Genomic DNA, 23,125 nt, shown 5'->3' with positions numbered 1-23,125 from the left:
AATGCAGATGTTATAATTCCATTTTTGCTCCCCTATAGTTAAGGTATTTTAACTTCTGCCCCTTTAACTTTTCTTCTTTGACTTCAACTGTGAGAGATACAATCCTATGCGATGGTCATCGGTATAAAATGGAAATTGAAAACAAAAAAAGTAGATGATACAAGAGAAAAAAAAAATACAATTTGAGGCGAATCAAAAATAAAATTAGATGTTTGTGCAATTTAATTTAAAATTTTATGTTATTAGTAATATTAGATGAGATGAATTTTTAATTTTTTTCACTTAATAAGCATGTGTTTTAATTTAAAAGTGTGAGTATGTAACAAGTAAAATCAAAACTTACTCAAATTTTTACTAATGTGAAACCTTTTATTAAAGATATGAAAAGCCAAGTATAGGCTCGAATCAAGTTGAATCCCTCCTCTTTATAAGTATATCAAAAATCGAATTAGGTTCATTTTAAAGTGAATCTTTCTCTTTTATGAAATAAAAAACTTCGCGTAATAAGTATAATAATTGAACTTGACTAGGATCTTAATTATCCAATTATGGATAAATTACTTTTTGACAAATAGTTCTAAGTACTAATTCAACTATTTTTCTACAAAATTTAATATAATTTAACACAATTTATTATTAAATTAAAATTAATCAAAAATCAAATTATGAATTTGAGTTTACCTAAAATTTTGAAAGGTTTTCCTCTTTGGTAAATTTCATTTTAATATAATTGTTCGCATAAATGAATCTACATAATTTAACTAAATTGTTTGGGTGTTAGCAATCAAAAGTGCATTTTATTATGTTAACAAAATATTGCAAATATTGTCATTTAACCAATAAATAAAACACCAGAGCATTTGACATTTGACTCATTAGTTAATGTATAATTTCGTACCTAAAAAGCAAAATTCGAACCTCCTTCACTCAATTAATAAAAAAAAAACCACTACAATAAATAAAGGCTTCAATTACATCCTTTGATTTGCATCATCAAATTACAACACCATGAGGCGTAGCAGCAAAAGGAAAAATTATGAAATGAGAGAATTTGTCAAAAAACTTTTAAAGCATATCAGACCATAACAACTAGAGGAAAACATAAGAAATCTTTCTTGATAAATCAAGTTGCCCCTGTCTAAACACCCAAAATGAAATATGGCAATGGACCCATCTCTGAATCATGTAAACAAAAATTTCACATCACACAAAACCTAATATTACTACAAAGAAGAAACATCATGATGGTCACAACACCTGATCTCATGCAGCCGGATATCAGAGAGATTGGATAATGCCATTCCGATACCTGTTTTATTCTCTACGCTATGCACCCATTTGCGCATTTGCGACCCCCTTTTTCTCATGTACAATTAAAGAATACTACAATATATGGACAAAATAGACGAAAGAAAATCTACCAGGCTGTCTATCCACAGCAGAAGAAAGCAAGATCAATTTTCGGTATTGGATTTGTTCCCTTTGCATGCTATTTCAAAGAATTGTTGCCCCACGGGCTCTGGTTGAGGTGGTTTGGCACTGCTGAACAAGGTTGATTAAAGAGCATGTTCCACCAAGAGGCTTTACTCCCTCTTATCCTCTTCTGAGTCATCTTCCTCATCAGAGACACCAGCACTTCCATTCTTCCTCTCCTGCTTGACTAAACTGACATCCCCATCAGACTGTCCCCTAGTTAAAGATTGAGCTTCTTCATCATCAAATTCCTCTCCCACATCTTCTGAGTATGCATACCTGAGGGCAGTTAGCAGTATTCAATATGTTAGCACAAGAAGTGGCAAAACTACAGCAAATGAAAGCTATGAGATACGTACATCACTACAACAACCCCCACCCCCCCCCCCCCCCCCCCCCCACACACACACAAAATATATATATATATATAGTCATGACAACATATCTACAGGGGAAGATTCCCAACTATGTGATTGCAGATTCGAACTAAAACGGTAAGTCCTCAAAGCATTTTTAAGTTGAAAAGAGAGGAGAAAGGTTACGGAACAATCCTATTGACTCATTAAAAACTTCCACAAGAATAAAAACGCACCGCTGGGAGCTTTGAGATGGAGCCCAAAGGTAGCAAATAACACAGAGTAGTACAAATGAAAGAATGTCCCAGAAAGCTGTGATGATCCAAGCACTCTGCCACCTCTCGTTGAAAGGATCCGTTGCTTTGAAGTATACCTGTAGTAGCAACATATTGGATCTATGATAAATTGAACCATGGGAATCTTACTAAGGGCTACAAATAGTTTTTCACAATAAATAATTGTCTTTCCAGCAATATTTAACAAATTTTACTAATATTTGTCATTTATTCATGAAATATAGCATGCAAACGCCAACCAAGAAAGAAACCAAAATCTTGACAAAATCATACCTCATAAGTTATCCATGCGACTGAAGCAATCACTGCCACAGCTAATGCGTTTGAGAATTTCCTATAGAGGTCCAACTTTACTGATATTCTCTTTGCCTGGATGAAAATAATGTCAGTCACTGAAATTCATACAGTATGAAAGCAAAATTGTGAAATGAAATCATGATGAAGAATAAGCACAGTTATTGCAATGAAAAAAACTTAAGGTCATTGACCATTAAAGCTGAAAAAGAAAATTTTAAAATACCTGTAATTGCTCCAGTGTTTTTGAAAGAGATGTAAAAATCCACAATATCAAAAATGCATCCAGGAATGCATCAGGAAGGACTAAGAAGAGTCTTGCTCTTCCTGATATGTCATTGATGGTCCCTACATACTCGGTAATGTCCAGTAATTCAGATGCCAAAAAATAAGTTATTCCGAGAAGAAGCACCTTTGAGGTAATACCACCTAAAGTTGGGCGTACAACACCATAACCCATTGAAACAGAAAGTATGAGTAGTCGAGAAAGTGTTTTTCTTATAGCTCCAACTGTCACAACCCAAGTTGTAATTACAACAGGCCTCATTCCTGTATTGTTAAAATTTGCATAATCCAGATACCACAATATCATTTCAAACAAACCCAGACCAATGACAGCAGTGATGCAGTGCTGAAGTTGCAGGATATCTTTCCAGAATCTCATGTACTGGGAGAACCAAATGGCACTAAGCAACAAATAGGCAATTGCCATGTACACATAGAACTTCATCAATGGAGCCATTCTCCCAGGTAAATAACCATCAGGATTCTTCCACACCGTCTTCCCACTCATTACTGTTCCCTTGAGCTTCAGATCGCATGCTATAAAAAATAAATTATACATCCCAGTTTTCGTGATGGGAACCTCTGCATTTTCCATACTTGTTGATAAGTAGTTTCCACCGAACTGTATGTTTAAAACAATCGGCCAGTTAATGTCTGTTGCAGAAGGTATCCTAATGACTTCACCTTGCTTGCAACCTTCAAGCTTAGCAAGATCAGGGGTGCAACAAATTGACCTCTGTCCACCATAAGCTGAACCACCAATATTATTTCGATCAGCAGCCTCAAAAATCACGGCTTGTATCAACCCGGTACTATGTTCCATGTCGGAATGCTCATCTGCAGTATCCTGGGTCCTCCAGAATGTGATATTCTCAAATCTATATAAAAATTACATGTAAGACATCAAATTTTGAAAATGGAAATGCTTAATTCAGCACCACAATGCCCATTTTACTTATGCATATACATAATTGTTTACATCTATGGCTACATATAATTCTGAAAAGCTCAAACAATTAACCACGGCCTTGAGAAGCATTAATTATATATTTTAACAAATGATAATAGCACAAAAATCTTGGATCTGCTCAGATAATCATTTGCACTTCAAGATGCAATTATAAGTAGAAAAATAAAATTGAAAACTACGTTTCTTCATTTTCAAAAAACAAATTAGAAAATGACTAGCCATTGATCCCATCAATCCTTCTCTGGGCGAGAAAATTCCAAGGAGAGCAATAATGCATCTTCCATCAATCCTCATAGATACAACTAAGCATGCGTGGCTTAGATAATAAATCTGTAAACGCGATAAGCAAAATCTTAACGACTTTCTAACAGATCTAATCCAAAATCGATAACACAATCACATTCTTCCTCCAAAACTTGAGCATAAACATGGAAACGACTTGAACACGTAAGAAGCAAACGATTCACGTTATTAATAAGAGAAATGTTTCTTTACCGAATAAAAGAGCGGCCATCGGTGACGGAGTTGTCGGATGATAGAGAGGCAGCGAGTCCTTCGCTACCGCCGGGAAGAAGATAAGCATTGCCGACTTCATTGAAGAGTTGGTTCTGGTAGATGTGGATTGAAGCGTCGGTCGTCGTTAAAGCGGTTGATAATAGAAGAAAGATTAAAACGCCGATGTTTTTGTTGGCTATTTGCAATGCGGAACCCATGGCGAGGAATTGGGGGCTTAGTCTTAGCTCCTGATGAGAAGGAGAGAGAGAGAGAGAGTAGATCGGCGAATTTGAGGGAGAAGAGTGAGTGAGAATGAAGCAATGGTTAAGCAAAGCAAGCACAACGTTACTGTCGGTGAGTGGTAAGTACACTTACGCGCCCAAGAAGCACGTCGGTGTGGCCGTGCTCATTTAAGTTTTTCATTTTTTTAATATATTATATATATGGTGTTTAAAATTTTTATTAATTTTGTTTCAAATAAATATTTATTAATTTATTAAAAAATATAATAATTAAAAATTTTCTAAATTATTAAAAATATTTAAATAAAATTTTATTTTTTATTAAGTTCAATTAAATTTATTTTACTATAAGTAGTATAGTATGAGTATTATTTAATGTTGAACTAAATTTAAAAAAAAAAAACACTTTATGATTTGAGAAGAAACCAAATTTACCGATTTAAAATTTAATACTTAATTATCATCTGCCCTTCTTCGTTAATATTTTTTTAATAGTGTTAAATATAAATATAAAGAAATAAAACAAAATGATTAAAAGTTAAATTTTAAATCTCATAAAACAAGTTTATTGTTTTAAACTATATTACTGTCATTTATCTTTTAATTTTATATCTTCATTAACTTCATTAAATTTTTTATTTTATGATGTGAAATTATTGCATTTATATTTCATTAATGTTTTTAGTTTTTAATTTTTTGTATACTATAATTAAAATTTTTAAAATTAAATAAAAAATAAAGCCATACAATAAAAAATACAAAAATAAAAAGATTAATCAAATCAAATTTAAATATGATGCTGGAATGATTAGGGAAGAGCAATTGATCCGTTTGGTCAGTTCAATCTATCAGGACCGTTGATCAAATGGATTAACTTTTTTTGGGAAAACCAACAGAACCAGTCAAACTTAAAAAGAGGACCAAAAGAATCAAAGATCAAATTAGTTTGATCAATTTTATGAATTAAATGATTCGAAATTTTATTACTTTTATCTTTTGTAAATTATATTATTGAAATTTATAAATTTATCTATAATTATAAAATATATAAATAATTTAAATATAAATAACAAAATTAATTAAACATACATAAATCATAACATTTAACATTAATAAGATCAACAACTTTAAATTTAACATATATATATATATATATAATATATAAAGTTAAGTTCGATTTTTCAGTCGGTTCAATCAAAAATTTTTAGAATCGAGAATCAAATGAACAATTTGATAAAATCAAAAATTTTGAACTAATGCACTAAATGTACTAATCCAAACTTTTTTATTCAAATTTAATTTGATTCAGTCCGTTTTACTTACCTCTAGTAATGACGATGTAGTTAGTATTAGCTTTTCTTTTTGTACATAAAACTATGTTTATATAAATAAACATAGTTTATTAACCCTTTTTTTTTTTTTGGCCTCTTTAGTGGTATAATAATTTATGGCTTTATAAGCTTATTAGCTAAAATTAATATTATTAAATAGTATTTATTTTTCTTTTAGATGAATTGCTATAATTGAAATTACTTTAGTTGAAATCACATAAAACCTAAATGACTTGATGCTTTTGCCCTATGTTTATTATTATTTTTTACCATTGAATATCTCAATAGCTTAATGGACGTGGAAAACATATCATTCACAATAGGGTGCATTAAATTGTCAATTTTGAAATTTTTACTTACAATTCATTCTCATTTTAGTGTAGATATTCCAATTTGACTGATTCATTAATAAGTATAATTTTAGTACATTTTATATATGGGTTGAGTTGTTATGCATTTAATTAATTTCACATATATGTGTAATAACTATATAGATAAATAGATTGTCACACTGAAATTAATGTAATTATGTTCGGATTTCACTTAATATGAAATTTAAATCTAATCATTAAGTTGCTTATTAATTTATTTAGTAAAAAATCAATTTTATCACCGAATTTTCAATTTAATTATACTCTTACTTAAACTTACTTGTTTAATACGATAAACAATCTTAATAATTCAAGAATCAATATAACAAAATCTCTTAATTATGGAAACACATTTTTTTCTCAACAAAATATTGTTACTCTATTTAGGTTTAAATATTAAAAAATCTTGAAATATTTCACTTTTATGCGAAAAGATATTTAATTTTTTATGATATTAAAAAAATCTCGTATATTTTAATTTATATCCATATAAAGATTTTAATTTTTATCAAAAATAATAATTACGATAATTAATATTAATTGATATTTTTTATCTTGATGACACATGGCGTATTCATATCTTAATTAATATAAACAATGATATTTTTTATGTTATATGTCGTGTAAAGAAAATAATGTGTTCGAAGATTATTAAATTTTTATTATAATTGAATATGTGTATAAATACAAATTAAAAAAATGTAAAAGAATAAAATCTTTTTTCAGGTAAAGTAAAATAAATTCAAAAACTTTTTTAATATTTAAGTCCTATATTTTAAATCTAAAAAAAAGCAATAAAATATTGGACAAAGTAATTAACCCATTTCATTTACCAAAAAGCGGGTTATCGCCACGTATTAATACAGGAATGAAAATGTTTATAAGGAAACAAAAGCGATGTGGCAGAATCCGAGTGGGAAAATATTGGCCAAAATGACCGAAAATGCCCTTTAACCTCTTCCCTCCTTTATTATTATCCGCTTTAGAACAAGCCATCACCTCATTAAATTTTTGGTTCGGTTCACCTCAGTTTTCACAACATCGATCTGGCGCTCTCCACCTTTGTTACGCTTCCGATCGTCGTAGTCCCTAGCCTTCAGGTACTGGTATGAGCTCACTTGTATCTACTATCTAGGATCTATCAGTTTTCTTGTTCGTTATATTCTATCTTTTCAATTTATCTTCGCGCTTTTTTGGGTTTGTATCTGTGCTTTTTTCCCCTTTGGTTTGGGTACATTTTGACAAGGCTGGGGGAGAATGGAGTTGAACCCTTGGCATGGACTCTCCAATGGAGGGTAAAGGTAAAAACTACTAGTTTAGGAATGGATTTCTTTTAGGTTATGTAAGTAAGCCTCATTGCCGGATAGTTTGCTGGGCATGTTGTTTTTGTTATTAGATTGTTGCCCATTTCGTGGGCTTCTTGGTTGCATCAAGTTTTGGCTGTGGGTCTCTTGGGTATGAGAGTTAGAATTTGCTAAAATGAACTTCTATCTATCTTCTTTGGGCGGGTGGGCCTCCGCAGCTTTTTGAGAACTCTAAATCAATCCCATTTGCGAACATAGTAAAGAGTAAGAGATTTTGGAACGTATTAATTGTTTCCCTGATCCAAGTAATTGTCAATACACATATAAAAAAAACCTTGAGAATGCATATAAATATCTTATCAATCTCATATCACAGTTCATAACTCAAACACTTTCTGTATGATAGATGAAAGGAGCTTCAACACATAGGAGCTTTGGGAATATACATAAGGATGTAGAAATGGGGACAAAGGAGTCATATTGGATTTATGGGTATTTTGGTAAATGGAGGTTCTTGATCACTCTGAGAAGATTGCTATCCCTCTGCAAATGTCAAGGAAAGGATGAGGAGTTCAAATTTGTTATCTATTTAATAATAGCTCTGGTGCATCTAGGAGCACATGAGTGATGGAGCCTGTGGAGCACCACTTCAAGAGTTGCTCTTGGTCTGCTTCACATAATTGGCTTTGCTTTTATTGCCTATTATCTTAATGATCTTGAGCAATAGTAAAGAAATTCTGGTGAAAATTGTAATTGCAAATTGTGACTTGTCAAAAAGGATTAATTTTCTTTTCCACTTTTTGTCTGCAGTGAATTGTGCCCACTGCGCATCAACAAATGGCTGGTCGTTCTTCCCGCACCATATATGTTGGTAACCTACCGCTAGATATCAAAGAGTGGGAGATTGAAGATCTATTCTACAAGGTTTATGTCATGCAGACTTTTCTTTATTTTGTATATGTCTAAAGAAGAAGAAAAGAAATGAGAATACTGTATGCTGATTTTGATAATTCTGGTCAGTTGCTTCTTGTTTGATCTTGGCTGCTTGAATTAGTCTTCTGGAGATGGCCTTTGATGCTTTTAATCTTTTTCATGATTTTTAAAGCTTCTAGAAACGTTTTACTAAGACATGTAAGAGTAATTTATGTGAACTGTTATTCACTTCATCATTTATCTTCTCCAAGAATTAAATTTGTTCTGGGAAAGCAAAGCTGTATTTTTCAGTTTTTTGTGCCCATAGATGGGCATAATGTATGATTCCCACACTGAGTTTTGGAATGCTTTCCTTTGTCTCATACCCAGCAGCTACTCTGTCTGCTTTATATTCTTCTTGATTCAGATTGTTCTTCTCAATCCCTCTTGTTCAATCCAACTTGTGCGATTGAAGGACCTTGAATTACTGTTTGCAAAGCTGATTCTTATGCAGCACTTGAAGGGTTCTACTAGTTTCTTTTTTTTTTCCATCTTTCAACTGCTGGCACTTCTAATATGACTTTTATGGCTACAGTATGGACGTGTTTTGGATATTGAATTGAAGCTTCCTCCCCGCCCTCCTGGTTACTGTTTCGTGGAGGTATAAACATTACATGAAGACATACTTTTTGAGCAATTTCTTCGTAGCTTGTTTTACTGCCTATTTCTAAGTTATTCTTATTTGCAGTTTGAGGACCCTTTGGATGCTGAAGACGCAATTAAGGGTCGAGATGGCTATAATTTTGATGGGTGTCGTATCCGGGTAACTGACTTTTAACCAGTGCATTATTAATCTCTAGGTGGTGTCTTATCTTACCCTTGAATCAGGTTGAACTAGCCCACGGTGGTAGAGGGCAATCTTCTCGACGTGGATATGGTGGTAGTGGTGGCAGTGGTGGTAGAGGACGATTTGGTACTTCACATCGGTCTGAGTTTCGAGGTGAAAGTTATGTACACTTTTTGAAATTCAAGTTTCTGTTTCAGTCTTTCTGTTTACTATAATCTTGGTCTGGTTGTATATTTCCTTGTATCATGTTGACGTTTTCATTTACAATTATTTAGTTGTTGTTCGTGGATTGCCTTCTTCAGCTTCATGGCAAGATCTGAAGGTAATGTTTTCCAACTTCTTCTACATTAAGTTTCTTCGCATGTGAATGTGAAAAACTTATAATCAGTGGGTTTATTTCAGGATCACATGCGTAAGGCTGGAGATGTATGCTTTACAGAAGTTTATAGGGATGGTGATGGTATGAGATCTAATTAGGTTTTCTTTTGGGATCTATTTAGGTTCACTCACTATTTTCATGTTACATCTATCATACCTATCTGTTTCATTTGCATTTCATTTTATATTTGTTGGATTTCTCCATTTGTTAAGCTATAGTTCTTCCTCTTGTAGGAGCAATGGGTATTGTGGACTACACCAATTATGATGACATGAAATATGCAGTAAGTTAATTGGAATTATTCTATTGATTTGATTTGTTTGTGGCTTGTGCTTCTTGATTATTTTACTTACCTTGCTCTTGATTTCCTCTTGCACAGATCAGGAAACTTGATGATTCTGAATTTCGAAATCCTTTTGCAAGGGCTTATATCAGAGTAATCCTTTTTCCTTTTTTGGGTTTGGAAAAGTTATGTGGTTTATGGGCTTTCTTAAACATTTTCTGTCCATGTTTTAAGGTTTTGACTGACGAAGGAAATATGTGATGTCTCTCTTCTGAAGTTGTCTTGTATACAAGTTACTGTGGCCATATTATAGTGGTTTCACTTGAAAATGTAATGGTTTTTTGGAGGTGGGGTGTCTGTTGTTGGTGGTGCTACATGAATAAATTTGTCTTTGATACAAAAGAAAGCCCTTTCTTCATTGAGGTTGAGGGCATTTCATTAATCCTTTTTCTTTTCTCTTTAATAATTACATTGTGTTGCAATCATAATTTCAGGTGAAATGCTATGAGGGTAGTCCGCGTGGGGGTCGAAGCCGAAGTAGAAGTCGAAGTGGGAGTCCAAGAAGCAATAGGAGGTTCGGTGGTTGTGTTTCTCTTTGCTCTCTCTCATATACACACATGCTGAGATAGATAGACAAACAAAAAACACCCACACACTCATTCTCTCACATGTGCACAGCCACAACCTTCATGCTTTTGGCTATCTTCTTTGTCATGGTTAGACTGATTCTTTATCTTTACCAGGTCTGTATCAAAATCGAGGTCACCCTCACCTGCCAGATTATCCAGGTATGTACATATGAAGTTCGGTATATATATTCTTTTAGTTAACCAGTCCTTTTCCTCTCCTTGGTGCTTATTTTTGTTTTTTGTATTTTTTGCTTATCCATATGCAGATCAAGGTCAAGGTCAAGGTCGAACTGACTGCAGGTAAGTTCTTGGTACTACTACTTTTGCAAGTGACCACCGGTAAAATGACTTGAAATCAAAGTAAAACCAACCTGAGGATACCGGTTTGTTTAATCTTCAGTTTGCTTTGATGATGCATGTTCAGAAGAAAATTGGATACATGATCTTTGTCAGTAGGAAAATACCATGATGAAATTCTTGTTTTAGCGGTTTTCTTATTCGGGTTTTATTGCTATGACAGTAATGTTTGCACAGCGGTCAACGTCAGCTGAAGTGCCTTCTGATCAGGATTAGATACTTCGAAGCATTTATGAATGTTTTGGTGCATATGGTAGTGAAGATTAGCTCAATATCTTTCTTGTGTATGCTGTAGTACCAGCTTATTCGATTCATTACTGCTTTCGGTAGTGCTGCTTGCTTGTAATGTTGCATAAAGGACCTACCCTTTTTGTACTTTTTCTCGCATTGAAGTATGCTCGAACGATCAAAAGATGTGCTATTGAGCTCTTATTATCTTTATTTGCAGTAATCTATATAAATATTAGATATATGTACCAAGCGTTCCAAATTATAGATAATTTTTTTTTGAATTTCTTTAATATTTTAGTATATATTTTTGATATTCAACAAAATTCTTGACTTTTTGTCACAGATATTTCAAAATATTCGTAAATATTTATGAATAATGATTTATATGGATAAAAAATGTATATTTATATCGAATTTGATGAATATTGAATATTTTTAAAATAAAATATTTATATCGAAATCTATGAATACTGAATATATTGAATACATAAAATAAAATATTTTATCATATGAATAAAAAATGAATGTTTATATCATATCTAACCTTGGGAATACCGAATTTATCCATGGTCTGAACAAGGAAGCTGGTAGTTAAGGTTTTGGGTCCCGCCAAAATTATTTGTTTCAGGAAGCAGTGTGACCTGGCACGACAAAACACTCTCCGATGGCATGGGATGTCTAATCTTTCGGGCGGAATCTGGTTAGTAACGTTTCTGTTGGATTCTCCTACCGGCAAACTCCATTGATTCTCCCCTGGATGGTTTCTGGATAATCACTTGATTAACGTATATCGCCAGCTGTTCGGTCAAATTCGTCACTGACATAGAACTGAAATTTGAAAGCTCTGCACAGCAAATCAAGCTTGAGGAGAGTTGAGGTGGCGATGAGCATAAGATGGCCAAGAGTTTTAACTCCGACACATCTCGCTCAAATTATAAGAACCCAAAAGAACCCGTTAACAGCTCTTCAAATCTTCAATCAAGCCCAACAAAAGTACCCCAATTACCGCCACAACGGTCCCGTTTACACCACCATGATTGACATTCTGGGAAACTCCGGTCGACTCTCCGAGATGACACAAGTGATTGATCAAATGAAAGAAGATTCTTGTGAGTGCAAAGATTCAACTTTTGCTGGAGTTATCAGAACTTTTGCGAGTGCTGGAATGGTAAATGAGGCTGTAGATCTTTTTAACAGCATTCCTCAATTCAATTGTATCAATTTTACTCAATCTTTTACTACCCTTTTGGGAATCATGGTGAAAGAGTCTGATTTCAAAGCGGCTTATCAGCTTTTTTTGGAGAATTCTTGGAGGCTGGAAGTGAAATCCAGGGTGAAATCTTTGAATTTGTTGATGGAAGGGCTTTGTCAGTTTAAAAAATCTGATCTTGCTTTGAATATTTTTCAAGAAATGGATTTTCAAGGTTGTTATCCGGATAGGGAAAGTTATAGGATTTTAATGAAGGGTTTATCTGATGATGGGAGGTTAAATGAAGCTACCCACTTGCTATATTCAATGTTTTGGAGGATTTCCCAAAAGGGTAGTGGTGAAGATATAGTGATTTATAGGATTTTATTGTATGCTTTGTGTGATAATGGCAAGGTTGAGGAAGCTCTGGAACTTCTTGGTAAGATTTTGAGGAAGGGTTTGAAGGCTCCTAAGAGCCGTCGACACCAGATTGATTTAAGTAGATGTGCGAATGGGGAAGATTCAGAAGCTACCAAACGTTTGATTACTGAAGCTTTGATAAGAGGAGGAGTTCCTAATATGGGTAGTTATAGTGCAATGGCTATTGATCTTTACAATGAAGGTAGAGTTGATGAGGCTGAGACAGTGCTTGATGAAATGCGTAAGAAAGGGTTTTGGCCATCATTGTTGATGTATGAGGCAAAGGCAGAAGCTTTGAGTAAGAAAGGGGGAGTTAGTGAAGCAGTCAAGGTAATTGAAGAGGATATAAAAGAGGGAACTTGTGTTCCAAGTGTTAGGTTGTACAATATTGTCTTGAAATGCCTCTGTGATGCAGGGGATTCAGCATTGGCTGTTGGGTACTTGAAGAAGATGGCCAAGCAGGTTGGTTGTGCAGCTGACAAGCAAACTTACAGCATTCTAGTTGATGGGTTGTGTAAAGATGGTAAATTTGTTGAAGCAAGTCGGGTGTTGGAGGAGATGGTGATCAAATCACATTGGCCTGGTGCAGAAACTTACAATATTCTTGTAAGGGGGCTTTGTTCAGTAGGTAGGCAATATGAAGCTGTGATGTGGTTGGAAGAGATGGTTAGTCAGGGCATGGTGCCACATTTTTCTCTATGGAACTCATTGGTTGCATCTGTTTGTTGTAAAAGGAGTGACATCGATGCTTGCTTTGAGGGCATTTTGACCCAGTAATTACAATTTGTATGGAACAATGAATTTGGGCAAAAAGTTCAGCAACAACTTGGCTTTGTGTGGAAATAAATTCGTCAGGAATTATTGTCTCTGTCTCTTCTCTCTCTGATCAACCGAATGCTCATTCATTTCAAAAGGAACAAAAAGCAAAGCAAATAAGACAACATTAGGGTATTAAAAATGGCATTATCTTCTCGAAATTCATCACTGTGCTTTGCATGAGACCATCATGCTTGGGCATGGCATCATATCTGAACCGACAGTAGCAACATGTGAATATATTTGGAGTTTCACCCGTGACAAATGACAACACTTTTTCACTTTCAACTTCAAGAACCGTACAGTTTACAAAGAAATTTCACTTGTAACTGGTAAAGCACTAGCTTCGTGTTCAACCAATCTACGCACATTAATGCATCTTATTGCTAAGTAATTAACCAATTGCATGATATCAGATAAATTATCTGTAGTCTAATAATTCAATTGAAAGCTGAACAAACACTCCTGATTTCTCCATTGGACCCTGTTTTGACATCAATCTGGCCCATCTTCACTATGGATTCAACAAAATCTGCTTCGAAAGATGTTCCCAAGATTGGATTCAAATAGGAGTCAACTACAATCCTAGTCGTTTCGTCGTCGTATAGCTTGGCATCAGATTCCAGCACTGCAAAGCCATTCCTGATGTTCTCCAGAATATGTTTGTCAAATGTTTGCTCACTTCCCCGATCAATTGGTAGTCTTACATTCACGTCTCCATTCTGGGGGCATATCGATTGCAGCTCCAGTAAAAAGTCAGGGTTGATTGAAGGATCTGACCCTCTAGCAGGGGAGAAATTGTAAAGCCGGTCGGTCATGAAAAAACATGCTGTGGTTCCGATTGTATGTGCAGCTGCATTTACATTGGAATAGTAAAAAGAGTAGACTTAGCATTAGATGCTCGCAAGTGGAGGACCATCATTCAAAATTGTAGATTATTTAATTTTGGCACATTCAACAAAGTGCCGAACGTAACTGAAGCCTATCATAAGCTAGAAAGACTTTATGGTTCAGGAATCTGTCTTAAAGAAGCTTGAAACGGCAGCTTATCTGCTTAGTTTGCAGGACCTTGGCAGCTTTTCTCATGTATTAATGCTAATCAGTTTCATCCGTATTTATGTGTTATCACGAATTTTCACGTACAAACCATTTACCAAGTCATATCACTTGAAGTCCTACCAACCTTGGTATCACCAAACATGCATGAGAGAGAGAGAGAGAGAGAGAGAGAGAGAGAGAGAGAGAGAGAGAGAGAGAGAGAGAGAGTGAGGTGATTTACCACTGAGAAGTACAAGGTCTTTCTCTGAAAGTCCTTTCTGAAGAAACGTATCCTTGAGTTGCCGGATTGAATTGCTAACATCTGGCATGTTATCCGCCAGAGAAACATCCGAAACCGTTCCATCTCTACGGCCTGTTGGAACCTCATAGGATGGTCCATTTGCCTATATCCTCATAATAAACATAGAAACAATAACTAAACATGAGAGGAAAGGATCAAAATCAGAAAGAAAAAGAAAGGATGCGTCTGTATATATATATCAATGAAGCAAACCAAGTATGTATATACCAAAGCTATAGCATCTCGAGCTGCTAAGGCGACTATATCTGCACAAGAAACCACTCCTGGACACGTAGCTTCAAGCTGAGCTTTGGCTTGATCTATCACTTCGAAGCCTCCAACTCCCTGGTGACCAAATGCATGTCTCTCAGCATTTGGACCATTGTCTATCAGAATTGAGCCATCACAGCCCTGATGATAATATACATATATAGTTCCATTCAGAATCAGCAACCTTGGAATCATTTCATAATTTTAACATTGAAATGAATAAACAACATAGAGAGAGAGAGAGAGAGAGAGAGAGAGAGAGAGAGAGAAATTGAAGACCTTAACAAAGCAGTCATGGAAGTGGAGCCTGAGCAAGACTGGAGGAATGTTGGAGTTAGACTGAGCAGCATTCCGAACAACCCCAGAGACAATGGACTCAGCATCTGGGCATGTGTTTGAATAGAAACCCACTGTGAGTTGGCCTTGAGAAATCCCAATGAAAGATGCAAACAGTAGTAGAAGGAAAACGAGAGCCATTATTTTCATGTTCATAATAACAACAATAAAACAATGTTCTCGAGAAGAAGAAGAAGAAGAAGAAGAAGAGAAAATACAGTGGCTCTGAACAAGAAGGAAGAGGAATTTAAGTAAGCGGCGGAATTGGTCAGCAGTTCTTAAGCTGTTGACAGCTTCTCGGATAAGAAGCCAATGTGTCAACTGTCAGCCCAAAAATTGCATGTGGTTTGTCATTTCTCTACTTAATTTACACTACTACTACTAGTACTTTTGCCTCTCTCTTTGTTTTTGGTAATTTTTTTTAATTTTAACCTTGAAGATCTCAAAATATATTTTACATGATTAATTTTTAAAAAATTTTTTACAACAAAAGTCAGACTTATATTAATATAGAATTACATTTTTATAGTTTAATTTTTTTTTTCACTTTCAATTTTCATCTGTACAAATATGTTATAGATACTACATGTGCTTGCCTTAATTAGCTTAATTTTTTAGTTAAAGTTTTAGGGGTTAGATATTGTTATGTGTATCAACTCCATTCGTAAGTCTTTTATTTTGTTGATTCACACTACGTGATAGATCTATTATTTTTACGCTTGAAAAAGGATATTAAAATGATCATGAAAAATATTACGGAGATTAAATATAATAAAGAACTTTTTATCTATTGTCAATTGGATTTAGATATCCATTTTAAAAATTTGACACATATTTTATTGTCCAATTATCGTTATTTTTATAATTGATAAGGTGACAACCAAATTTTCATAGAAATAAGCTTAAATTACCTACAAAATAAAGCACAAACATGTAGACATATACAGTCGAGAAAAATAACACAATTATAATATATATATATATATATATATATATATATTGGAATGAAAATAATTATGTCTCGGGTCATAGTCAAATAAGTTTTAAAATTAAGTGCTAATATCTTCCACAACCACTCAGTATAAATGCGTCCACCACCCCTCTAATTTCCACTTCGGGCCCAATACTTTAAGCCTTCTTTGCTTTTTGCAATGAGTACCTTAAAACCCAAGTCACTCAAATCAAAATCATGCTTGGTTTAATTTGGAACACTCTACTTTTTTTGGTGGGAGAGAGGGGAGTAATTTACACTTTATTCATATTTTTTTAATTTATAATAAAAAGGATTCGAACCTGATTTTTTAAATAAAAAATACAAATAATTATTAATATTTTTCACTCACATTTTAAATTTAAAAATTTTCGAACTGTTGTGAACAACAATAGAAGGAAATTAAAGATTTTATTATATTGAAAGATGGATTTTCCAAAACATACAACACACTTAGGGACCCTATGGCACATGTGATTGTAAATTGTTATGATCAAATATAAAATATCAAACAACTAGGTCTATCTCTAACAATGAGGTGGAGGCATTATCAAACAATTAGGTCTATCTCTAACAATGAGGTGGAGGCATTATCAAACAATTAAAGCCTTTATAGCGACATACACATAGATGAATCCCTTTTGTTCATAAATCAGACAGATCAGTTGAGCATGTTGCAGGACAAGCTATTAATTGGTTTTTCTCGAGGGACCTTTGCTTTGTTTCAACTACACAAATGATTGATCAGCCGTCGGCTGCCCCCATTGTCGCTGAAGCTCCTCGATCATGTTCCTGATGAGCAAAGTACAGTGGAACTAAGAACCATGGAAATCAATTTCATATAATCACAACAAGATTGACTGTGAGGAATTCAAAAGGGAAGAGAAATCAATCCTCAGTACCTTTGTTGGAGAATTTTTATTTTATATGCCATCATCAACACCATCACTGCATGCATTTGCCCTGGATACAAAGTTTTATAGAATAGAGACAACACAAAATTGAAAAAAATTAAGGTTATATTTCAATTGTTATGTTTTTTTATTGTATACTATGCATGAGAAAATCAACGTCGGGCAAAATTTTGAACTTTAAATCTTAAATTTTTTAATAAAGATAAATAACACAATTGTTAAATTAAGTAAAAAATATTGTGTAATATATTTTCTATTTAAAGAAATAAACAGGCGACAAAAACATATATATTCTTCTAAAGAAGAAAAATCCAAGACATATAGTTTCTTTCTTTTAGCTAGTTGCCTCCATTTGAACTAATAAGTCCTAAATTTTATGGAGAATAGCATGCAGCAGCTTCAAAAACTCATCAATTTTAGCTTATATTTCTTGAGAGAAGTCATAATGGAAGTTGGTCAAAACAGTGAACATGATTATAAAAAGGGTTGCTACTCACAGAGATGGAGAAGCTATTTGTACATCATTCAAGGCAGAAGGCTTGCCACATGTGCTAGAAGAGGCTGGCTCAATTTCCTGCTCTTGACAATCAGTAGCAGGAAATTTGAGAAGAATGCTTCCAAGACCAATTTCAGTAGAAGGAATTTGCAGCTTGTTGATGTTATCATTATAAATGAGCACATCCTCCGGGCCTTCAGATGCAATGAAAGGACCTTCGTCCCTTAGAATGTTGTGAAGGTCCATTTGAAGCTTTTTGATTGATGTAACCCTACTGTACAGCACTGGTGACCTGCTTCTTGAAGGAACTTGAGAACCCCATAAACTTTCCCAATTCTCAACTGCAAACAACATATTGTATATATTTAATTAGTTGAAACTGATGTGTTACATGGATTCAGATAAGGTGTCGGACATGGATACGTTGTGTTTATGAAAATTGTTTATATTAACTTTAAAGCAGAACACGGATACGAGTTTATTATAGGTAAGTGAAGAGTCCGTGTAAATATAAGTTGAAGTTGAAGATAAAGAAAATGTGAATCATTAACCTGGAATCTCAGCTCCATTCTGTTGGTTCATATGGAGAAGATTCTGATCATGTGATGTTGAAGACTCTGAACTTGCATAACGTTGCAGGTTAGATGCATAGCCGGCACTGCTTGCCACAATAGTATTCTGTTGAGTAACCATTGCCTTTGGTACAGCTCTTCGTCTCTTCTTCTTTCTGAGAACAATAACACTCTTGGGAGTATAGTTTTCAAGGGGTTTTCCTAGCCTGTACCTTGATCCACATGCATTGCATAATACAGGCTTCTCAGGTGGTCCATTTCGCCAAAGTGGTGTGCCTGAATTCCAGTTATCAGCAAGCAAAAGATGTGGAAAATGATCAAAACCAATTAATCAAGTTATGTCTATTTTCTTTTAGTTTATCAACAAAAGTTTATATGCATTTCACCCACCTATATAGATCTATCTCTTCATGCCATGCAAGATTGATAGTGGTTGTTTGTGCCCAAACAAGTACTTAACTCGTTAAAAAAAACGAAGAAAGTCACCTATAGTGTTCAATCAAGTGAGAAGGTGTGTGAAAATTTGCATAAAAATTTTACATAAAGGTGAGATTTGATTTTTAATTCTTCATATCTTCATCTTTCTCTTTGGTTTTATTTATGACATTCTGACACGTATATATATGTAATATATACATACTTGTTGTTTATTTTAACGACAGATATAATAATAATAATTTTGATAAAAAATTAAAGTTACATAAGTATTACCATAAACAGTATACTAATACATACATTGTAAATAATTTAAATTTACGCGCGTAAAAGAGTTTAAAAATAACTAAAATTTTCCGATTTTTTCCCATCATTTCATATATGATTGACAGAAATTCTATGGTTTTGGCACAAAATATAGGGATAACCAATTCAATTTTCCCACTATACCATGTGCCAAAGAATTGTTAATCAGTCATCAATCTTGTATATCTTGACCAGGCAGGACTATATTTGAATATTCTTATCTGTGATGATGGGAAGGGATTAAGCCTTTGTGTGAATATACACCGAAAATCATAGAAAGGAGTTTGGTTCTCATTAATGGCCACAACAACATAGATGTGATAGGAACAAAGTGAAAAAAAGAGGAGAAACTCACTCTCAGTCCCACAGTGGAAACAAGGTCCATGTTTTTTCATTTACCTGTGAAGTCAATCATCCAAAGGAAAAAACAATGAAAAGATTACAAATCCTATGTACACACACACACACACACCAAATGAACACTTTGGTAAGCTGTAAATAGAGAAAAGATGGGTAAAGCAAGAACTTGGAAAGAGAGAGAGGAAAAAAATCCATTTAAGCATAGAAAGAGACTTACTTGGAAATGATCTTACTTCAAAATATTCTCAAATAATTTTCTGATTTTTCTTATCTTTTTCTGTAATTTATATTTCCATCTCTCCAAAACTTAACACTACCATTCTTCTTCCCTTTCTCTTTCACTTAGCAAAAGTGGTAGAATCCAAATAAATGCAATCTCCTGTGGGTTCCACTAATTATGTCTAGAATGTGTAATTTTCCTTTCTTTTTTTTCTTTTTTGTGTGTGTACACAGAAAATTTACCAATTAGGTTTAATCTCCATTAATTGCTTTATATATTTGTGGTAAATGCCACAATTTCACCTCATTTATGAGACACCCCCTTGCTTCTTTTGAAGAGAAGGAGAAGAAGAAGAGAAGTTTAACCTATTTGGGGCCTTGGGTTTAGGCTTATAAAGCATCTGTCAATGGGTGTAGGAGAAATTTTGGTTATGGTTTGAAGGAAAATCTAGCAAGTGACAAAAGTTGTTAGAGAAAGAAATTTATTTTTCCAACTAAGAAAATGCTGATACCACCAACCAAAGATGTGTTGGCCAGGCACAAAGTGGAGAAGATGTTGAAATAAATGCATCCTTATCTCATTTTGTCTTTGGGAAAAATTGTCTTGTCACATATCATCCTCTATACTAATCATTCAAATTCTTTTCTTTCTCATTAATTTGGACAATAATTTTTCCAATTATAAAAACTAATTAGTTTTTTTTTATATAAAAGGGATATATTAAATAACCAATTATATCATTCTAGGTCATAAAATGCTTAACGTGTTTGTCAAAAGACAAGAATTAACATAAAATGATAAAAAATAAAAAAGATGTAAATCAAGCTGTAAGCTTTCATGGTGCGTGACCATCTGATTAGTACACTAATTAGTTTCACGATACACGTGAGTTAAAAAGCAAGTAGTTATGGTTAATTATATATGAAAATCCATGATTCATATATGTTAGATTTCTGCCAGAAAATTCTTGAGAAGCAGGTAGCCAAGGTTAAGAGTTTCGTATGCAATTTGATAGGGATAACTGCCTCTTCTTAATACCAAATTAAATATTGAATGCATGGCAACTGGCAAGTTGAAGAATAGACACTTGTTTTTTCACCCCTAATCATTAATTCTAATTAATTAAGTACCAACAAATTTATTCTACTAATTAAATTCCTTTCCAAATTGAGTCTAGCCATTTAATTATACAAGAATCATGTCGCAGCTCATACATTTATGTTGTGAGTCACTATCATTATTATCTTGCAAAAGAAAAAAAAAGAATTAATACCAAAAATATAAGAGCCTTACGATTTTTGACGATATACGTGGTTGCTTAGCCACAAAGTATCACTTCATAAAATTATAAAGTAAAAATTCAAAATTAAGTTTTATAAAATAAACATTTTTAAAATTATACATATTTATTTTTTTAAGATTCTCAAAATTTTATTTTATTTATTAACGATATGATAATATTTGATTCGCTGATAGTGTATAAAATTCATATACTGACAATATATCAAATATAAATCCGTATGCTTTGAACTATATATGAATACATTCATATTCGTCATTGATAATTAGTTTCGAGTTTTGGATTTCAAGCCATGATCAAATTCAACCTAAAACTATAGATTTAGTGTGTTTTACTTTATTTTGATTTGAGAGTTGCAAGAGAATTATAAAATTGGTATGATTTAGTTAAAATTGATACACTGACAGTAAATCAAATACAAATTCGTGTGTTTTGAACTATATATGAATACATGTATACTTGTCGTTAATAATTAGTTTCGGGTTTCGAGCTATGATCAAAATCTAGCCTAAAACTATAGATTTAGTATTTATTTTGTTTTGAGGGTTTTAAAAGAATTATAAAATTAGTACGACTGAGTTACAAGTTATATACTGATAATATATCAAATATAAATTTGTATATTGTGACTTATACATGAATGATCAAAATCCAACCTAAAACTATATTTCTACTTTATTTTGTTTTGAGGATTGCAAAAGAATTATAAAATTGGTATGACTTAGTTAAAATTTATATATTGATAATATATCAAATATAAATTCGTATGTTTTGAATTATATATGAATGCATGTATATTTGTTGTTGATAATTAGTTTCGGATTTCGAGCCATGATCCAAATCGAACCTAAAACTATAAATTTATTGTCTTTTACTTTATTTTGTTTTGAAGATTGTAAAAGAATTATGAAATTAATATGATTTGATTCAAATTTATACATTGATAATATATCAAATATAAATTTATATTATCTTGAATTATATAGGATGCATCTATATTTGCCGTTATTAATTAATTTCGAATTTCGAATTTCGAGATCACAATCCAACCTACACCAATAGATTTAGTGTCTTCTACTTTACATATGGTTTAGTTATAGTACAGGTGATGACAACATGACGGGTGTGGGGGACAGTCCCGAAAGAAAAAACCAAGGGAAAACCCGAAGGGTTCGCACGAGGTTGTGCTTTTCAGCATGAAAGCAGAACAATGACTGAACCTGGCCGGAACGTGCTGCATGCAGTCGATGCAAATGGAAAGCTCTGTTCTATGAAATGAGTGCCACACATTTTTCACAGCTGAAAGGTTTCTTTCGTGAGAATCATACCTTTCTTATATAAATAAGGTGAATGAGATATTTGCATCATGACTCATTAGACAAAAGAGGTGAAAAGATTTATACCTGTTGCAATCCATCTTTCACACACTGTTCAATAAGTAAGGTCCGAAAATGAGACTGTTTTCAGATAAAGATAGGACGAGAAATTTCTTAATTATTATTATTGAGTTTAGTTAAAATTGTATGGTTATTTATTGGGACAATTATTTATGAAAATATGATATTATCATAATTAATGTGACATTTATCAAGTCGTTATTTATGAAAATACGATATTATCATAATTAATGTGATATATTATTGAGATGTTATTTAAGAAAATGTGATGATAAGTTATGTATGAATTTATAAATGACGAATTTTATTATTTATAAAATATTGTTAAAACACTTGCTAATTAGAAAACCCTTTCTTTTGGTTTCAATTATCAATCTTGCAATAGGACCCTTTTGAGCTTTTGGGTAAATAATGATTAGCTGATTTTGATTGGAGATGTAAATTTGAATTCAACCATTTTAATCTTAAACTTTTTGACAATTAAGAAGATTTGTTGAAGAAAAATCACTAAATTTTTGAAAAATATATGAAAAAAGATAAAAGTTTTCCTTTACCTTGATTGGGAATCCGAGCACATTGTTTGATTTAACTCAACAAGTCCATATGAACACTCATTTCGTTCTTTTTTTTTTTATCTTCATTTTTTTAAAATTGTCTTGAAATAATTTTTTTTCCTTTTTAAACCTCTAATATATTTTTTTATATTATA

At 33.0% G+C, this 23,125-nt stretch overlaps 5 protein-coding genes across 9 annotated transcripts; 2 read left to right on the top strand and 3 right to left on the bottom strand.

Moving 5' to 3' along the window:
* Positions 1 to 1,090: 1,090 nt before the first annotated feature.
* LOC18607364 (Lung seven transmembrane receptor family protein) lies at positions 1,091 to 4,517 on the bottom strand. The gene is made up of 5 exons (XM_007041491.3): positions 4,170 to 4,517; positions 2,646 to 3,582; positions 2,399 to 2,494; positions 2,066 to 2,202; positions 1,091 to 1,752 (listed from the first exon to the last, which is right to left on the bottom strand). The coding sequence occupies exons 1-5, from the start codon at positions 4,385 to 4,387 to the stop codon at positions 1,584 to 1,586; spliced, it is 1,557 nt and encodes a 518-aa protein (XP_007041553.3). The 5' UTR covers positions 4,388 to 4,517; the 3' UTR covers positions 1,091 to 1,583.
* Positions 4,518 to 7,053: 2,536 nt separating this feature from the next.
* LOC18607363 (serine/arginine-rich splicing factor SR34A-like) lies at positions 7,054 to 11,296 on the top strand. 5 transcript variants are annotated; one of them, XM_018116587.2, is made up of 14 exons: positions 7,086 to 7,213; positions 7,824 to 8,082; positions 8,228 to 8,341; positions 8,925 to 8,990; positions 9,078 to 9,152; positions 9,218 to 9,329; positions 9,452 to 9,498; positions 9,579 to 9,636; positions 9,789 to 9,838; positions 9,935 to 9,991; positions 10,333 to 10,412; positions 10,582 to 10,626; positions 10,734 to 10,767; positions 10,988 to 11,296. In XM_018116587.2, exons 3-13 carry the CDS (start codon positions 8,255 to 8,257, stop codon positions 10,759 to 10,761), a joined length of 705 nt encoding a protein of 234 aa, XP_017972076.2. In that variant the 5' UTR covers positions 7,086 to 7,213; positions 7,824 to 8,082; positions 8,228 to 8,254; the 3' UTR covers positions 10,762 to 10,767; positions 10,988 to 11,296. The 5 variants fall into 5 exon arrangements, with proteins under 5 accessions (XP_007041549.3, XP_007041546.3, XP_007041544.3 ...); XM_018116588.2 differs by having other exon boundaries at positions 7,086 to 7,219; XM_007041487.3 differs by lacking the exon at positions 7,824 to 8,082 and having other exon boundaries at positions 7,054 to 7,213; positions 9,479 to 9,498.
* A 497-nt stretch (positions 11,297 to 11,793) lies between these two features.
* On the top strand, positions 11,794 to 13,530 carry EMB3101 (Tetratricopeptide repeat (TPR)-like superfamily protein). The gene has a single exon (XM_007041480.3). It carries the CDS (start codon positions 11,939 to 11,941, stop codon positions 13,439 to 13,441), a length of 1,503 nt encoding a protein of 500 aa, XP_007041542.1. The 5' UTR covers positions 11,794 to 11,938; the 3' UTR covers positions 13,442 to 13,530.
* Positions 13,531 to 13,738: 208 nt separating this feature from the next.
* On the bottom strand, positions 13,739 to 15,704 carry LOC18607361 (peroxidase superfamily protein). The gene is made up of 4 exons (XM_018116356.2): positions 15,369 to 15,704; positions 15,048 to 15,230; positions 14,760 to 14,922; positions 13,739 to 14,333 (listed from the first exon to the last, which is right to left on the bottom strand). Exons 1-4 carry the CDS (start codon positions 15,579 to 15,581, stop codon positions 13,921 to 13,923), a joined length of 972 nt encoding a protein of 323 aa, XP_017971845.2. The 5' UTR covers positions 15,582 to 15,704; the 3' UTR covers positions 13,739 to 13,920.
* A 1,191-nt stretch (positions 15,705 to 16,895) lies between these two features.
* Positions 16,896 to 19,534, bottom strand: LOC18607360 (GATA transcription factor 26-like). The gene is made up of 5 exons (XM_088803955.1): positions 19,495 to 19,534; positions 18,378 to 18,674; positions 17,828 to 18,167; positions 17,319 to 17,379; positions 16,896 to 17,208 (listed from the first exon to the last, which is right to left on the bottom strand). Exons 1-4 carry the CDS (start codon positions 19,532 to 19,534, stop codon positions 17,340 to 17,342), a joined length of 717 nt encoding a protein of 238 aa, XP_088660081.1. The 3' UTR covers positions 16,896 to 17,208; positions 17,319 to 17,339.
* Between the last annotated feature and the right edge of the window lie 3,591 nt (positions 19,535 to 23,125).

Source organism: Theobroma cacao, chromosome 2 (assembly GCF_053813885.1).
Source record: "Theobroma cacao isolate CCN51 chromosome 2, ASM5381388v1, whole genome shotgun sequence".
NCBI classification, from domain to species: Eukaryota; Viridiplantae; Streptophyta; class Magnoliopsida; order Malvales; family Malvaceae; genus Theobroma; species Theobroma cacao.
Note: the sequence above shows the minus strand (reverse complement) of the source record. Positions and strands in the feature narration are given on the sequence as shown.

Excerpts from the sequence above, each read along its gene's own strand:
- LOC18607364 (XM_007041491.3), bottom strand. The coding sequence starts at position 4,387 with ATGGGTTCCGCATTGCAAATAGCCAACAAAAACATCGGCGTTTTAATC. Across the intron at positions 2,495-2,645 it reads AAACACTGGAGCAATTACAG|GCAAAGAGAATATCAGTAAA; the intron begins GTATTTTAAAAT and ends ATTTTCATCCAG. Across the intron at positions 1,753-2,065 it reads CCATCTCAAAGCTCCCAGCG|GTATGCATACTCAGAAGATG; the intron begins GTGCGTTTTTAT and ends AACTGCCCTCAG.
- LOC18607363 (XM_007041484.3), top strand. The coding sequence starts at position 8,255 with ATGGCTGGTCGTTCTTCCCGCACCATATATGTTGGTAACCTACCGCTA. Across the intron at positions 9,330-9,451 it reads ACATCGGTCTGAGTTTCGAG|TTGTTGTTCGTGGATTGCCT; the intron begins GTGAAAGTTATG and ends ACAATTATTTAG. Across the intron at positions 10,413-10,581 it reads AGTCCAAGAAGCAATAGGAG|GTCTGTATCAAAATCGAGGT; the intron begins GTTCGGTGGTTG and ends TATCTTTACCAG.
- LOC18607360 (XM_088803955.1), bottom strand. The coding sequence starts at position 19,534 with ATGAAAAAACATGGACCTTGTTTCCACTGTGGGACTGAGA. Across the intron at positions 18,675-19,494 it reads TTTCCACTGTGGGACTGAGA|GCACACCACTTTGGCGAAAT; the intron begins GTGAGTTTCTCC and ends ACTGGAATTCAG. Across the intron at positions 17,380-17,827 it reads CAAATAGCTTCTCCATCTCT|GGCAAATGCATGCAGTGATG; the intron begins GTGAGTAGCAAC and ends CTTTGTATCCAG.
- EMB3101 (XM_007041480.3), top strand. The coding sequence starts at position 11,939 with ATGAGCATAAGATGGCCAAGAGTTTTAACTCCGACACATCTCGCTCAA.
- LOC18607361 (XM_018116356.2), bottom strand. The coding sequence starts at position 15,581 with ATGAACATGAAAATAATGGCTCTCGTTTTCCTTCTACTACTGTTTGCA. Across the intron at positions 15,231-15,368 it reads TCCATGACTGCTTTGTTAAG|GGCTGTGATGGCTCAATTCT; the intron begins GTCTTCAATTTC and ends TATTATCATCAG. Across the intron at positions 14,923-15,047 it reads CTCGAGATGCTATAGCTTTG|GCAAATGGACCATCCTATGA; the intron begins GTATATACATAC and ends ATGAGGATATAG.